The following is a 17,355-nucleotide window of genomic DNA, read 5'->3' on the forward strand; positions in this document are numbered from 1 at the left end:
ACAAAAAATAAAATGAAATATATGGACACAAAAAGGAAAATTTTACATGCATATTTGTGGATGCTTTTTAACTTGGTGGGATATCTCATCCAAACCTGTTGTTCTGGAAAATCTCAAAACCGTAGATGTCCAGCACCCCGATAACTGTGTTCTTCCCGTGGACTCTGGCATCGTAGTTTTTCACCTCAATTATATCATTGATTCGTCCCACGATCCAGCAGAACAGACGCTCGTACATGGCCTGAGGATGACAAAATATTTCATGTAAGACGTGCTGTAGCAGACACATAGTAGTCCACCACACAGATACAGATGAATAGCTGTGAGTTAAATGTCCAAATATTAGTGAGTCAGACTTTGGTTCACAGCCCACAGCTGCTGGTCTTGAAGCTGCCTACATACATCGCTTCTTCCACAGTCTCCAGCTTCTGCCCGAAGTCATAACATTGTGACTCATGCTTGTGTGAATCAGTGTGAACTGCAGTAAAAATATCGCCAAGCACTAAGTGAAATGTCACAACTCTCCACACATCAGCAGGACAAAGCTGTTCATTTTTCTCCTGCAGCCCACCAACGACAAACAACATGTAATTTCTCTGCAATAACCTTGGCCAGAGCGTCCCGTCCGTAGCTGGCCTCCTGTTCTGTATGCTGTTTCTCAATGACATCTCGACCAGTGGCCACAGTGCGGTAGAGCAGGGCCTTCTCCACGTTCTCCTCCTTGGTGGACAGCAGATCCCTGAGCACAGACACCAGCTTTGTGTTATCTATCAAGGTCACATCACCGTCCACCCCGAATGTCAGGTTCCCCTGGAAAGAGAGAGAGAGAGAGACAGAGAGAGGATTTATGAGTGCGTTTGGTTTGGTTTGGGTTGGTTAAAGGAATATTTTGACCAGAGTCTCTGCATTACATAAGAAGCTAGAGCCAGCAGGCAATTAGCTTAGCTTAGCATAGAGACTAGCAGGAGGGGAAAAACCTCCCGGCTCTGGCCAATTCTAGCACATAACTTCCTATAAAACCACAACTTGTTTGTTTGTAATTTACCGTTTGTGTAGCCACTAAAGAAACAAGATATAACATGTTAATTAGTAAATTTGGAGCTGTTGGTCAGCTAATAGCCTGCTATTTCTAGCTTCATATTTAGTGTACAGACATGAGAGTATCAATCTTTTCATCTAACTGTCAGAAAGAAAGCAAATAAGCATATTTCTCAGAAGAGGAAGGTTCAATTGGTTCACTTCCTAATAATTAACATTAATTCTAATTATTGCGATCGTAACATCAAGAGTAGTTGAGTTTGTGCACAGCAGTTCAGCTGCAAAAATGTGAAATTTATCTGCAGGCAAACAAACAATTCAACATTAATGAAAAATAAAGTTTATAATAAATGAATAATGGATGTGTGTTTACTTTTCTCAAATGGAAAAGCTTGTTCAAGGAAATTCCTCTGGAAATCAACACCTGCTTATAAACTTGATCTTCTCCATTTTGCCCTATAATTAGCACCAAATTACATACGTTATTATGAAAATTAGGGGCCATAAAATAGGATTAATAGTGAGCTGCTTTTGCACTGGACACACTATATAAAGATAAATGAACCAAAGATCGAAATAAATGACTAAATAAACACATGCATTCAACTGCTTGGCAAGTATATTGGTTCACATTGCTGCCATCTCTCACATGTGTCGAAAATCTGGACACAGAACTCCCATATAGGCGCACACAGCTGGCGTAAGGAATGAGCAGGGATTGGGTATTATCGGGTATTACCAGATGTAGGATTGTAGCCAGGATCTTGTAAACAGTCTGAATCTCGTCCCCTGTGAAACCGATCACTTTCATGGCATCAGCTACAGCTTTGAAATCAGCCCCATCATTGATGCAAGACTGGAGAGGGTGTGGGGGGGTTGGGGGTTTGGGGGGACAATGGAAACAATATTTAAGTAACCTGATCAATCACTGCAAAGAAAATCACTTCTTCAACATTTTATCTTTCTAAAACCGGACTTTTCCTTTCTCTTCCAGTTAATCTATCCCGAATATCAAATTCCCAGTTAATTCAATTACAAACTTGTGCTGATCTGTGATGTCTGGCTATAAAAATAGGAGCCGCCGGGGCACACAGTGTACAAACCGCCACCTCATCTGTTTGGATGTATCATGTTCCATGACGTCAGGCTGTTGTTGTTTTGTTCCTACTCATTACAGCTCATGCAAAGACTACAGAGCACAGCAGACACATCAAAACACCTTTTGAAAGACCACACTTATGTAAAGTGGAGTAAGTCAGAGTTTGTGGTCACAACACACTTTACAATTGTTCTCCAAATATGTGATTTGTGTGGTTTGTTTCAAAAACTTGTAAACTCTAAGTTGTTTAACCGTCTGCAAACAAACTCAATGTAACCCTCCCTTTCTCTCAAACTTTTGTTTTGGGGGTTTTCATACATAGATAAATGTTTGTATGTGCGCAGAATTGTAAAGTGTACCTTAATCTGGCCTCCAACTTTGATGTAGTTGTAGGCTGTCGGGTCCTTCTGGATGTGAAGAGAGCGTAACAAGGAATCTGGAGCTCCTCTGAGCAGCTGGTAGAGAACCAAAAACACACACACACACACACACACACACACCTTAGTTTCCACAGTGTGGAGGCAGTGACAGAGAGGAAGACGAGAGGAAAGCTGAAAGCCATTAAGGACAACCCCTCTCATCCCCTCTGTGCAGAACTGAGACAGCTCAGGAGCACGTTCAGCCACAGACTCATCCAGCCACATGCCTCAAAGCGCCTTCATGCCATTAGCCATCAGAGTGCACAATGCCACAGCACCCACAGTCTAAGACTCAAATCTGTATATTATGATAGAAGCTGGACAAACTGCAACAAATACTAAATTTATTTTCATATTTGCACAAGTACAGGAATGCCTACTTTGCATTTGTATATGTCATTGTATATAGTATTTCTAATGTATCTTATTTATTCTAGATTCTATTTCTATTCTTATTTTATTTCTTTATGACATTTTTCCCCTTTTCTTTTGGGCTGCTGTGTCAATCTGAATTTCAATAATAGGTACATCTTATCTTATCTTGGTTACAACACTCTGTGCAGAACCTTTGTTGTGCTTTCTGCATCACTACACAGACTATGATACAATGCAAAATACCAACTGTAATTTCTGTCATATATACTGTAAATAAAGTCATTACCATGCTCGTCATGTATGAATTTGATGCATCTCTCACAATGAAATATCAGATACAACTGTGGCCTCATTTTCAACTCACAACACTCCTACATGCAGGAACAAAAGGTCCGTTCATGACTCAGAAATCCTGCATGGATTCATATTCCTGCTGGGAAGCTCAGTCTTTCATGTGCTTCACAAACAAAATAAAAGTTTGCATGCACACATCTAATGTATACATGCTCTCTTCACATGCAAACACACAGGTGTACACACACACACACACACACACACACACACACACACACACACAAACGCACACAAACACACAAACACTTACCTGGTAAAATGAATGAAAGCTCCTCTCTCCTTCCTGCTGGAAAATAACCCTTGACTATTGGGCAGAAAAAAAAAAAACACACAACAGGACAGAGTCATGTAACAGCTGACTTGCATATGCACAATTCAACCAGGGTTTTTCTTTTTTTTCAAACCTGTTACAGGAAAAATCTCCAGTATTTTTCAAGAAAAGCGAAAGAGTCTGAAAAAAATATCAACGAAACTGAATCTGTCTGGCAGATTTTTTTATTTTTATTTCCTCACTTGTTTATCATCCCACACCACTGTGCAGTGGAGGGACAAAGAGGAAGATGGCTACCATATGGCTAACAGTCATGTAATGGAATTATCAGCACAGTTGGAACCCATTTTGAGGAGACGCTTGGCTGAGAAAACATGCTGTAAAACACCACATATTAAACCTTTTCCCTCCATTAACATAAAAAAATAACATAACATGTACTTAAGATACAAAATATCAAAATCAAATCACAACTACATTTCATTTGATCTCTGAGCCTTTACCTTTTCCAGCAGGTAGTTGTTGATGTGGCCGCCGATGGGATCTCCCTTGAAGTCGAAATTGATGTCCATGTATTTGCCAAAGCGGCTGGAGTTGTCGTTGCGGTTGGTCTTGGCGTTCCCGAAGGCCTCCAAAACGCAGTTGGATTTAAGCAGCATGTTTTTCACCCTGGGGGAAGGCAGGATAATATTAAAAGAATAAAGTGGTCAACTAAGTGCAACCAGGTTCAAAAAAATTACGCACACCATGAAGTGTTTGTGATAAAGAACCCAATCTGTGGACTCAGATGTGCCACAATCCTGAGATTAAAAGTCTGTCCTATCTCTGTCTTTTCATTTGCTTTAAGTATTTCTTTCTACCTCAGAACTTAAAATCTTCTGTGGCAGCCATCGTTTGAGAAAAATTAACTGATACAGAGAACGATCACATCCTGACCAAACAAAGAGTCCTGTCTTGTTTTGTCAGTGATTTTTGGCCTGGACTGGTCTGTGTGCTCAGGATCTGATCAGGCACAGCTGGAGTTTTGCAAAATCTTTTCCATTAATGAGAGGTAAAACAGTTTCCCCTGACACCTAAAAAATAACAGGACATGAAGAGAGCAAATCGGAGCAGATACCTAATCTACATAACACAATTATATGCTGGAAGCTCTCAGGACTGAGCTGAGAATACTGACTCTGGTCTGCCTTATTAACCACAATGGGGTGTTGCACTGTTGTTCTGGCTTATAATAGTGTAAGGTGATCATTTAACACTCTTTTTTTTCAAATATCTTTTTTTGGAAAGAAAGTTATTTGACTCAAATTAAGTTATTTTTCTAATCCTCTTCCTGGAAAACTTTCAGAAAACAAACATAGCTGACAGTTTTTTTCAAAACTGGCACAGCCTTTTATAGATTACGTTTTGTGACTTGAGGGCTAATGACACCATCCACACAATACTATCTAATCTAAAAAAATATCTGGATAAGAGCTTTTTGAAAAAATGCAATAGAGCAAAGTGTATAGTTATAAATTGTGTAGCCAAGAGTCAAAAAGCAAGAGACAGAAAACAGAATTTAAAAATGAATTTCAATCATTTTCAAAGTGATATTATAGTGAAATCCAACACTGCAGAAGTTGAATAGTATTGCAGATATATAAAAATATCAAATACTTTAACATAGGCCAGACCAGGCTCTGACCTGCACTTTGTTCACTTTACATCAAAGCTGATTTTTCCTCTTCATGTCTATCTTATCAATGTCAACATACTGATATCCATTCTGTAACATGGTGCGATTTCTCCTTTATCTAGAGGAACAGCACACACCTACTCAGATATCAATAAACCCTGACTAAAGTCAAGCAGAGGTGTGACAATATATCAGTATGATCTAAGAGCCTCACACTGCTATAGCTGTAATGAGATAATAAAAGGTAAAAGTAAAAGTGACCTGTAATAAAAGTCTGCGCTGCATTGACTGATAAAAACAATCTAACATCTAAGAGTAATCGTTTAACATTTAGAAAATAAAATGTATTAAATGCATATTTCTTGTGGGTATAAACTCCATTTTGCCAAAGAAGAAATTCTGAGCATTTTAAATCACACTGTGGTGCAGTTTTCACAGTTTACACCATACATCAAAATATCATGTGTTTCTGCTGTATTTCATTTGGATATGCAAAACACCTCTCTAGGGAACAAGTCAGAAATCCACAGGATAAAAGAAACTCCATATCTGATAATATTTGCTGTTTGGTCACCAAACCCTACATGTGCACGGACTCTACAGTGTGTTCAACAAGAGCAGCTCACCTTTCAACTTCAGCCCTCTGATTAGGATTGGTGATAGCAGCAATGTATTGCATTATATACTTGCTGGCTTCTGTCTTTCCTGCTCCACTTTCCCCTGGAAAAAAACAGTGTAGTGCAAAGAGTCATTAAATACAATATTAAATATTTTTGGCATTAATAATTTTGGGGCAGTTTGCTTGCTGTGCTAATTCAACCAAGAGACCTCAAGTGGTTTAAATAATTGAACATTTTAAAAATAGAGTCATTTAAAAAGGTGGGATATTGTCGGCTGAGACCCATAGCCGAAGCCTGATTTGCTGTCATTTTGAAATCTATACTGTGTAGCACAAACTTATTTCAGTCCAACATCACATTTTCTGTCTTTTAGGCCAAACTGTATTTCTGCCTTGGTATGGATTCAAGACATGATATGAGGGTTTAGAGGGGCTCAGTTCCCCATGTGACCACCGAGTGGAGCTTCATCCTCTGCCTGGTTTCCACACACAGCTTGTGACCACATTAAATAAATACTTCTTTTAGAAGAAGTGAAGGTGAATTGTTTTAATTATTTTCAAGTGAATGCAGGTTATGTCAATATTTTTCTCCTTCAGAAGAACTTCCCTCAGGCGAGAAAACATCAGAGGACAACTGAATATTACAGAAGGACTTTTCCTAAAAGTTAAACAGCATGTAAATTACAACAAAGTAAAACATCCCTGTGCTTTTTGTCTAGCTCATGCAGGTGGGGGTGGGGGGCTTCCCATGTTACCTGAGATGACAATGCAAGTGTCTTTGTTTCTCCTCTTCATGGCTTTGTAAGCAGCGTCAGCGATGGCGAAGAGGTGGGGCGGCCTCTCGTACAGCTCGCGGCCCTTGTACTGCTCCACGGTGTCGCGGCCGTAGATGTTCATGGCACGGTAAGGATTGACGGACACCACCACCTCTCCGATGTAAGTGTAGATCCTCCCCTTCTCAAACCTGAGGACACACAAAACAGACATTTAGGAATATGAACTAATATTAAATATGGAAGAAAATACCTCCATTTTATGATTTCTATAATTCTTCATGACTCCAGAATAAGATACAAGGTCATTCTCATCAAAGGAATAGTTCAACATTTGAGGAAAAGACTTATTCTGGAATAGATTTAGATAAGATTGGAACCACTCTCATGTCTGTACAGAGTGGTATTGCACTTGTCTATTTTAGACAATAGTGTGCTTCCAACTTTGGGGAAGGCCCTTTCCTGCTTCAACATAACAAAATCTCTGTGCACAAAGTCAGGTTCATAAAGAAAATGGTTTACACAGTTTGATGTGGAAGATCGAGTTTCACTAAATTACACCTTGTGATAATATGGTCTGTGGGAGCTGGGAAGATGTGTTGCAACCTAAAAAGGTAAAGAAACTGAACTCAGCAGGAACGTATATGTGTCACCTTAGATATTAATATCAAAGATATTTATTTAAGATGGAAAAGCACCTATTGTATGAAAACTAAAAATACTGACAGGTCATTTGTAACTTCAGGTTAAAAGACATCATAATCCCAAGGTTACTGGCAGATATAAAAGGGCTGGATAGAAAGCAGATCATGGCCAACCTCTGTAATGACAAATTCCTTGGAAATGAGTATCATATTTGTTTGAATGTTTACAAGAATGTAGCTATAATGAATAACACAGGAAAGTGCTATTTAAAGCCACAGTATGTAACTTATTTTTTCCAATATTTTTTAATTTTTGACCAAGCCTCGCCCTTTTAACCAATCAGAAAAGGCCAAAGTCCGCGGTAGAAACTCATGGCTGTCAATCAATACATGAACATGCTTCTGGTCTACCACTAAAACTGCGTATTCAGGCTAGCATTAGCTGCTGGAAGATGTCGCTATAGCTGATGAGGATGTAGGTGAAGGGCTGGAGCGACACACAGCAGGGAGAGGGAGGGGTGGGAGCAGCAGAGTCGAGTCTCATGCTAGTGCTAGCTTGATTTCCAGAAGTTGCATACTGTAGTTTTAAATCTTCCTTCTATGTTGAAATTAATTTTGCTATTACACTCGGATGGACCAGAAGTTATTGGTTGGTTTAGGTTTGATGCCTTTCTGAATGTTCTAATTTTACCACTGCTGGGTACCACTGCTCTATGTTTGTGCTATACGCTTTATTTGTACTCCACAGAGTCTTGACCTCATCCCTTTCCAACACCTTTGGGATGAACTGGACTTTGACTCAGACCTTATCACCAAATGTCGGAGTTGCACCTAACTAATACTTTTGTGGCTGAATGGGAGAAAATTCCTGCAGCCGGGTTTTAAAATCTGGTGGAAAGCTTGAACCAGTGGATGCTGTCATAGCAGCAGATTAATGCCCATAGTTTTGAAACAGGATGTTGAACTATCACATGTGGGTGTAATGTTCAGGTGGCCACATAGTTTTGTGACTTGTTCTCCCTTTCTGTGCCCTTCTCTCTCTTACTCACAAAATCTCTCTGTGTCTCTGCCCGAGGCCGCCTGCCTGACTTCCTTCCTCTCCAGTGAGGACCAGGATCCCAGTTTCCCTCCACACAAGAATGATCTCTTTCTTCACAGCTGTTCCTCATAGGTCTATGTAAAGTATTTTTGCTTGTGGGTTTGAAGCAATTTCCAGAAACAGTCAATCAAGCACTCATATTTGTTTGAAGACAGTCAGATATTGAGATATCATTTTCAGATTAAAATGCAGACTTGCACAATACTTGTTGGCATAAACAGCCTTGAGCATCAAGCAAAACATTAATGGAGAAGGTGCTGACAGATGCCTGTGACACCCATCTCTTTATTAGTGTTTTCTAAACCTTGCTTTTTTTTAAAGGGATGTGATCCTTGGCCTTTTTAATCTTCCTTATCTTCTCTAAACTTTCTCTAAATGGTTTTGGTAAAGGATTTGGGTACATATTGATGATAAAAATAAAATGTTTCCAGTACAGACAAAAATACACTTGAGTGGAAGGCGTTATTAAAAAAAAAAAGTTTCCATTACATTAGATCTATCTTCCAGGGACAAAAGGTCATTTTCACATTTCTCTACACACCAGCAGGAAAAAAATAAACAATAGAGGGACAGATTACTGTATGAGAGTGTGTAACAGCACAGCGATTAGGTCATCCTTGTGTGTTCAGATTTGCATGTGAGTATTCACAGTGTCTGTCAGGCCATGCACAAACTGGCACAAAAGGGTGGAGTGACACAAGACACCCATATTTCCCGGACAGGATGGGATGAGCTGAGCATGATGGAACAGAGAGGAAGTTAGAAGCAAGTTTCATTGTTAAATTAAGATCATTTCCTTCCAAGGATTGAAATGATGGAGGATTTTGCGTATTTAGGATCATTTGAATGTGAATTTCCCCTAGGGGATAAGTAAAGTATCTATCTATCTATCCATCTATTTAACCTACAAAATGTGCAAACTTTAAGATGCAGCTGATCATTTTACAAATTATGTGACAGTGTTTTTTACATTTCTTATCCTACCAGTTGTTAAAATTCATGGAAACTACAGTTGAAACAATTGATTACTAAATATTAAATTAACTTTTCATGCAAACATGCCAAACATTCCCTAGTATAGGACTTTTAATTGAAAGGATTTGCCCTTTTTTGTGATCAAAAACTGAATTTAGGTTCTGGACTAGAAGCAGGAAAAAACAAGACATTTGATGCCTTCACCTGGTGTTTAGGAAATTAGCATTTTTACTATTTTTTATATTTATGGACCAAACAATTGATCCAGTAATTGAGAACATAATCTGCAGATTAATCAATAATGAAGATTAATTGATAGTTGCAGCCCTAATGGAAACCAACAGTCGCAGAGAACGAAAAAAAAATAACTTCAAACATCTCAACCGTTGTAGAAAACGAACTGCAAAGAATAAACAGGTTCACTATTATTTTCTACAGTGTAAGCAGCTAAGCTAACATGCTGGCTCTTCCTCCCTCGGTGCTATAGAAAAAGACCCATTGTGCCCCCCCCTCTCCTTAGGCAGGAGGCTGCTGTGTGCCCGCTCCATTGTTCAGATGTCAATTGGAGGTCTTTGTCTGAGACGAGCCCTCCGTCTCCCTCTGCATGGGCCAACACAGCGAGCTGCCCACTCAATGCACATGTACAATGGCTTCTGGGAGATTGTCAACAATGGTTTACACGATGGGAGGGGTGCATCTGAGATCCCAGCTGGGTATGTTTAGAAGGAAGGTGACGCTATCTCCTCTCCATCATGAGAAGATGTACAGGTATTTTACATATTGGACACTGAGCTGGTTCCAGCTATTCAGAGGTCTGGAGAGGGGTTAATGAAATACCAGGATTTATCAGGTATTTAATTCTCCACAATCTGGATTATCACCAGGTTACATCATCTCTAAATGACTTCTTAATAAAATACCCAGAAAATGTATTAAATATTGTTGTACAGATCAGTTGGAGATGAAAAGAAACCCCTGAATAAATGAGAGATTTGATGAGTATAAAAATGGGGTAATCATATCCTATGACCTTCACAGTAACCACATTTCAACCCAGGTGAATACCTGTGAGAGATTTTAGACAACTCTCTCTACCACCATCATCAAAACAACAAACATGGGACTATCTTTTAGAAGAATGGTGTTCATCTCCTTCAGTTGAGGACTTTGAGAATCTATGCCAAGAAGCACTGAAGCTGTTCTGGAGCACCTTGCTAAGACACTTAACATTTATTTTTATTGTCAGGATTTGAGGAATGATCATTAATGATTAAGAAAGATTAATAATAATGATTAATGATATCTGTGAAATACTTGATCAACAATTATTAAAAACATTTTTAGTTAAGACGTGACCTTAAAAGAATAAGCAGTATAGCTGATTAATGAATGAACTAATGAATCAAAGAAGTTGAACAGCCTCTAAAGATTGGAGTTGTCATTTGTGCAGTCATATTAATACAACTGAGTTGAGCCAGTGAGGTCTGTGCTGTCTAACACTCAAGCTTATTCAAAATGCACCTTGAACCATGTGACATACGACTTCCTTCTCCTGTAGGAATGAGTTTAACTTTTCCTAATAATTATTACAGAGATATATAACTTAATTTAAGATCAGCAAAATCGTTAGATGCCGTTTCAAAGCTGACATGGAGTTCAGGCAAAATAAATACTTAGTTACTTTTCATTCGTGTATGAAGGGGATATCTGTATAAATATTATTATTGGGCGTGTCAGTGTGGCACTGCGGTTCTCATTTTCCCACCCAATAGCAAAACATTACACACTGGACAAACAAACCGCAACCAAACCATTCAATATGATCATGATTCTTTGTGAAGCTGCACCGTTAACTGACAGAGAAGAGAAGAGAAGAGAAGAGAAGAGAAGAGAAGAGAAGAGAAGAGAAGAGAAGAGAAGAGAAGAGAAGAGAGGAGAAGAGAAGAGAAGAGAAGAGAAGAGAAGAGAAGAGAAGAGAGGAGAAGAGAAGAGAAGAGAAGAGAAGAGAAGAGAAGAGAAGAGAAGAGAAGAGAAGAGAAGAGAAGAGAAGAGAAGAAATCAGCTTGAGCATGTTAACGGAGATACAGGGTTGGACTGATTCATCTGTTCCACTCTCATTTAGAAGGATTTAAATGACACACTGGGCAGAGATTAGAGAACCTTATGGACCATAATAGTCTCACAGAAATGTTATTTATAGGTGCACGGAAACTGAATCAGATTTAAATTTGGTAACGTGGTCATCTGTCTGTTTGTTTTGTTTTTTTTATTTTCAGACTAATTTGGGCAGTGAGTCATGTGGGTAGATAAAGGTTGAGAAATGAGTTTAAGTTTGACAGCATGTAAAGATGTAAGGTTGGGCTAACAACAGATAAATATCAGGTGTAACAGTCCTCTGCATCATCCTGTATGTTCCCCTTCATCTCTCTGTGTCCAGCTGTGAAGGGAACTGCGTCTAAGCTGGTTTGACCTGCAGCCTTGTGATCTCTTTCCAAAAAGGACCCCTCCCAAGAGCTGCCAGGAAATGAGAGAGAGAGAGACATAGAGAGGAGGTGGAGTCTGGATGAAGTGAAAGAGGGAAGAAGAAAGATCACACACACAAATTGTGAAACCTCTAATGGTGTGAGTACAGCCTGACTCCCATCTAGGGATGTACCAGTATCAAATTTTAACGCAGTGATTATTGAGGCCAAAAACATCACAGTAATCACTGAAACAGAACCATTACTGCTAAAATATAGTAAAATTACTTCACACTATTAGCATCTGTGATTTAATCAAACCTAACAAACTGAAAAAACTACCATCAAATACACTCAAAGCACCATAAACAAAAGCAGGTTGGTTGTTCAAAGTTTTAAAAATTTGACTGGAAATTACTTTAAAAGCATTGTCTGTGTCTCTGCACCTGTTCATTGTTTGCTCATGAGCACAATGTTGATCAGTTGTACTCATTTTATTTACAACATCTCAGTCCTGAGACATTCAGAGGGTAAAATGAATGAATTGTTGGAATCATAGTTTTGGGTCCATCACAGTCACAAAGTTTATGATTTGACTTTCTGAAGTGAGAGAACTTTGCACGAAGTGTTAACTGCTGGGTCAAAAAGCAGAACATATAACAAGCCTTGTGCACAATATCTCTGCACCACGACTAACATATACCACAGCCTGAGTTGAAGCTGAGGCATGAGGAAGAGTGTAATGCATGCTGTCCTTCACTAAACATAACAAGCCAAAGCCACAGTAGCCGGAGCCTGCTTCTCTGGTCCTGCTGTGCCTCATTACATGGTAAAAACAATTGCTCCTTTATAGCTAATCAAAATAAAACTGCTAATAAAAGCAGGAGCTGTGCTTTGTTCACATTGTTCTCTGAAAACGATAATCACAGTAATGACAGTAATAGAAATTGTTACCATCAGAATGTCTCACTATGGTATTCAGTAAAACTGGTTCCAGCACATCTCTGCTTGCTCCACCCTCCACCTGATCTCATTCAAACACACACACACACACACACACACACACACACACACACACACACACACACACACACACACACACAAAAGAACCTTGTCTGCCCTAAAAATACCTGAGGAAACCTAATGCCAAACACACATTGGTGCACAAACCAGCTGCATGTATATACACACACATGCACACTCCCTTCAGATGTGAATTACAGAGCAAAGCCAAGCACAACCACTGTCTCCAATCTTGTTTGGGTGGGTCTTTTTTTATGGTTAACTCGGGGAGGAGTGTAACCGATTTATGACATTTTCTCAACCACCAATCCCTCCCCTCTAAAAAAGAAAAAAGACAAAGTGGAGAAAAGAATTAAGATGCAAATGTGACTCAAATAATGATGTGAAAATCATTTCTACCCTGGGGCTGGACACACTGGTGTAATTATGACATTTTAAATAATTGTCTCTACTTAACACTCACATTTGTTGCAAAAAATCTCAATCTTTCCACAAGACAACTAGATCCAGTACGAGCTAAAATAAAAGTGATGAAGACACACATGCTGAGCAATTCCAAAATGAATAGTGCTACAAGTTACGATGCAGATTTGTCCTACAAATCAGAATTTCTAGGATATAGTTTTAAGTCTATTTGAACTTAAATGCTAGTTTTGTTTGTGTTTTATGTCACGTTGCAGTAATGAAGGAATATATGTGTGTGTATACTGTGTCCTATATTGGTAGTGTATGGTGCAATCCGTGGCCCATATTAGCGCGAGCTCCGCCAACACATGTCATCATTATGTGTTTGAACTTCAGGGTCATTCTAGGAATTATGAAGGGTAGGGAGATAATCTGTGGCTGTTCCACTTTTATCTCCGGGTTCATTACCATCACTGCTCTTGTTTAGAGTAACAGCAGTATGCTTCAGGGCTTATCGCCGTGGCTGCTGGGTAAGGGATATCTTGACTTTCAAAAACTGGTTTTCTTATTGTCCACTCTTCTTCAAATGTTGCAGCACAAAGCTGCTGATTTAGAAGATAAATATTAAAGATGAAATGATTCGTTGATTGACAAAAAAGCAATCTATGGGTATCTATGGGAAGTCAAAACAGGAATTTGTTCACATTTTCTGACATTTTATCGACAACAATGAGGAAATTAAGTCTGGATAATGGAAATAACCATTGCTTGCAGCCCTAATTCTTATTGAACTGCAGGTACTTCTTGCTATTGTGTGGTAGGAGTTCATTCTGTTGTTTGTAATACAAAGCTGATGACACATTTAGCAGTATTATTTCCCAGTAATGTCTTTCTTAGGCTATTCTTTTGGGTGTATTTGAATTGTTGTCCACCCTCTGCTGTTAAAGGGGTCAAGAGTTCTGAGTCACAGACAGAAAAAAAACTCTGAGGATAAGAGAGCTAAATAGTGTCCTGAAGCTGCTGGATTAGGCAGTTTAGCAGATGGATGTAATGATAGGTGATAGCTCTGAATGGATAAAGATGAAAACAACAACAGTAATCTTACATCACTTTGACATTGACTTATCAAATCGTTCAGACCAAAGTCAGATGATTGCATAAAACAGTGCCAGAGCAAACAGGACGTAACAGTTAAACACCTGTCTGCTGGTTAATAATCTGGAGCTGATTCAATACTGTAACTGCTGCGATTAATATCATATTCTGAGTACTAATTACTACTGATCTTTGCTAAGTTTTTCCACCCAACTCTTCTTACTTGTAGACACACACGCGGCCAAAAGTATGTGGACACCTGAACATCCAAAACATAAGCAATTTTTCAACTCATGAGCATTAATCTTCGGCTATAAACAGCTTCCGTTTTTCACGAGAGAGTTTCCACCATATTTTGGGAGCTGGCTGCAGAAGTTTGCTCCCATTCAGCCTCAAGAGCATTAGTCGGGTCCAACACGGATGTTGCGTGATAAGGTTTGGCTCTCAGTTTGCACTCTAGATCATCCCCAAGGTGCTGGGTGGGGTTGAGGTCAGTTAAGTTCTTCCACACCAAACTGGGAAAATGATTCATTTATGGAACTTGCTTCGTGCACGGGGGTACTGTCATGTTGAACCCAACTGGAAAAGGACAACACAAACTGTTGCTACAAAGTTGGAAGCATTTTTGCTTTAAGACCCCTCTTCTAATAGCAACAAACTGTAGAAGATACTATATAGGTAAAAGGGACAGGTAGAAGAGAAATTCAGAGACAGTTGTCTGTACATCCATGGGTACATTGCAAAAAGGAAGTGCTAATAGCTAATTCAGCTCAAGTTTTAGCCCACAACACAACTCACTGAATCCATGGCAACATTATACTTCCTGTTTATATCAACCAAAGTATTAAAGGGGACATACTGTATGCTTGAAACTAAATTGAATTGGATAATGGGGAGACTCGGCTTGTCATTGTGCATTATCTGATGTATAGCTGTTCAAGAGGACTATTAGTCAATAGTGTCTGACAAAGATCTACGCTGCTCTAGGACAAGGTTGGATGTTCTTAAACCCACCAGAAATGAGTCAAACATGCTCCACCTTTCTCTCCTCCACTACACTCATGTATAGTGTGACAGAGGCCTCCTTCACGGTCTGCAGCCATCAGACATCTGGGCTCTGCATTAGGGGATTTTCCGCTGCTTTGTAAATCCTGGTTAGTGCTAAACAGCAGCTCCCAGACTGTCTGTAGGAGACGCAGCTCATCAGCACACAACACATCCACCCTCCCTCAGGCCCACACTAATCTTCACCCGAAATCAGAAGAGGTAGTTTCCCTGCTACCAGCACAGCCTGCCTTCAACAGGGCTGGAGCAGGGAGACGGATTATGTAACATTTTAATACAAGACTTTTTGTTATCTTCACATTCAAGATAAAAAAAAAATACTCGATTGTGTGTTTCAAGAGTTTCACAACAAAGATTTTACCCTTAAAAAAAATGACAAAACTGTGTGATATCTTATGGTGATTACATCATTGCTGATCTCCTGATGACACAGGCTTGACTAAATCTTCTATTATCTAATAGCTCTGTTTAGAACACACGAACAAAACTCTGTCCCACTTCTTTTTTGCCCTGGAAGTGACATAATGTCATCATATTAGACAGAGACACAGACAGAGCTCCTATCTGTCAACACAACAAAAAACCAAAACATGACAGAATCAGCTGCTGATGTTCCCATATTCTCCATTACTGCAACCAGCCAAACACAGTCTACTGCACACACAATAAAATATTTTTGTGTACTCTTTAACCATCTTCACCTTGGAGCACTGAACTACAAAACTTATAGCAGAGCAACAATAGACTGATCACAATTCATTTCCAAACACATTTATGCTGAATATGAAGAGTACATCATCTTTACACTGTAAGGTGGCTCCACACACAAAAACACATTTATCTTGTGTATATGTAAATGCAATAACATAGTAGATTCAAGTTCAATAATTCAATATCTTTCATCAGTTTTTAGTGGAATCATATTGTGATGATCAAATTGTATTATTCTTTTACAAAACAAATGTCTAATTTCCAAATGAATGGTTTCAAACTAGACATGATTTAAATCTAATAAAATGAGTTTTTGTTTTACACATGTGAACACTTTTGTCAGATGTAAGATATGAAACAAAACACTTTGTTGTATCAATTTGAAGATTTTATGTGTGATTTTTTTTCTTACATTAGATACCTGATCATGATTAGTACTGCAACTAATGATTTTTTTAAAATAAATCTGCCCATTATTTTCTTGATTGATTTATTAATTGTTTGGTATAATTGGTAAATTCCCATAACATTTCCAGAGCCCTTAAGTCCTGAATTCAAGAGTTTCTGTAAATATTTAGGTTGCCAAACATTTTTGGAGGCAGTTGAATGTCACACTTTGATGTTGCAGCACCTTACAGACTGGTGATGGTCACTCTGGCAACATGGTTACCATGGTCACAGCTATATCTCTTTCCACACCTATTTCACTAGCTTTACTTTATAAAGACGCCCCGCTTTTTCAGTGCTTGACATCTTAACACAGATGTCAGTCCTAGTTCAGATTCCAGAAAGAGACAGACCTGCGTGTGTTCAGCCAAGTTTAGTTTAAGTGGATTTTAGACTTTTCATGGGCAATAATGGCAACAGGAAATTATTTACAAGTTACATCTGTTCTGCATGTACTCTGGAGGACTTAAAAAACAATCCTCTTCAAGTGGCACCAAGAGTTCAACAAGCACACGCACAGACAAAGCCATGAGGCCACGCTTGAACAGTGCTCAGCTGCATGTGTTCCTCCCATTCACACTACAGGATGTTCTCATGAGGCTGGCAGGTCTGGATACTTAGAGGGAAATGGGAGCCATGTGTAAACAGCTAGGCTGCAGATCAGGTGGCTGACCCTCCTCTCTTTGCTAACTGGGACTGCAGCCATCCACCACACCCCTTTACACACACACACACACACACACACACACACACACACACACACACACACACACACACACATATATATATACTACCACCGAGCTGTT

General features: G+C 39.2%; 1 protein-coding gene across 1 annotated transcript in view; it reads right to left on the reverse strand.

Annotated features, from left to right (window-relative positions):
- myo1d (myosin 1D) overlaps window positions 1-17,355 on the reverse strand; it is a 104,106-nt gene that overhangs the window by 76,511 nt on the left and 10,240 nt on the right. The window contains exons 2-9 of the mRNA XM_023406810.2: window positions 6,606-6,814; window positions 5,858-5,951; window positions 4,060-4,225; window positions 3,536-3,589; window positions 2,497-2,592; window positions 1,778-1,894; window positions 607-810; window positions 96-241 (exon numbers count right to left, since the gene is read on the reverse strand). Of these exons, the coding sequence (XP_023262578.1) occupies window positions 96-241; window positions 607-810; window positions 1,778-1,894; window positions 2,497-2,592; window positions 3,536-3,589; window positions 4,060-4,225; window positions 5,858-5,951; window positions 6,606-6,814 (1,086 nt within the window). The remainder of the gene's footprint in view (window positions 1-95; window positions 242-606; window positions 811-1,777; window positions 1,895-2,496; window positions 2,593-3,535; window positions 3,590-4,059; window positions 4,226-5,857; window positions 5,952-6,605; window positions 6,815-17,355) is intronic.

This window comes from Seriola lalandi, unplaced genomic scaffold (genome assembly GCF_002814215.2).
Source record: "Seriola lalandi dorsalis isolate HSWRI2012SDOR001 ecotype SW California unplaced genomic scaffold, Sedor1 jcf7180002054317, whole genome shotgun sequence".
In the NCBI taxonomy this organism is placed as follows: Eukaryota; Metazoa; Chordata; class Actinopteri; order Carangiformes; family Carangidae; genus Seriola; species Seriola lalandi.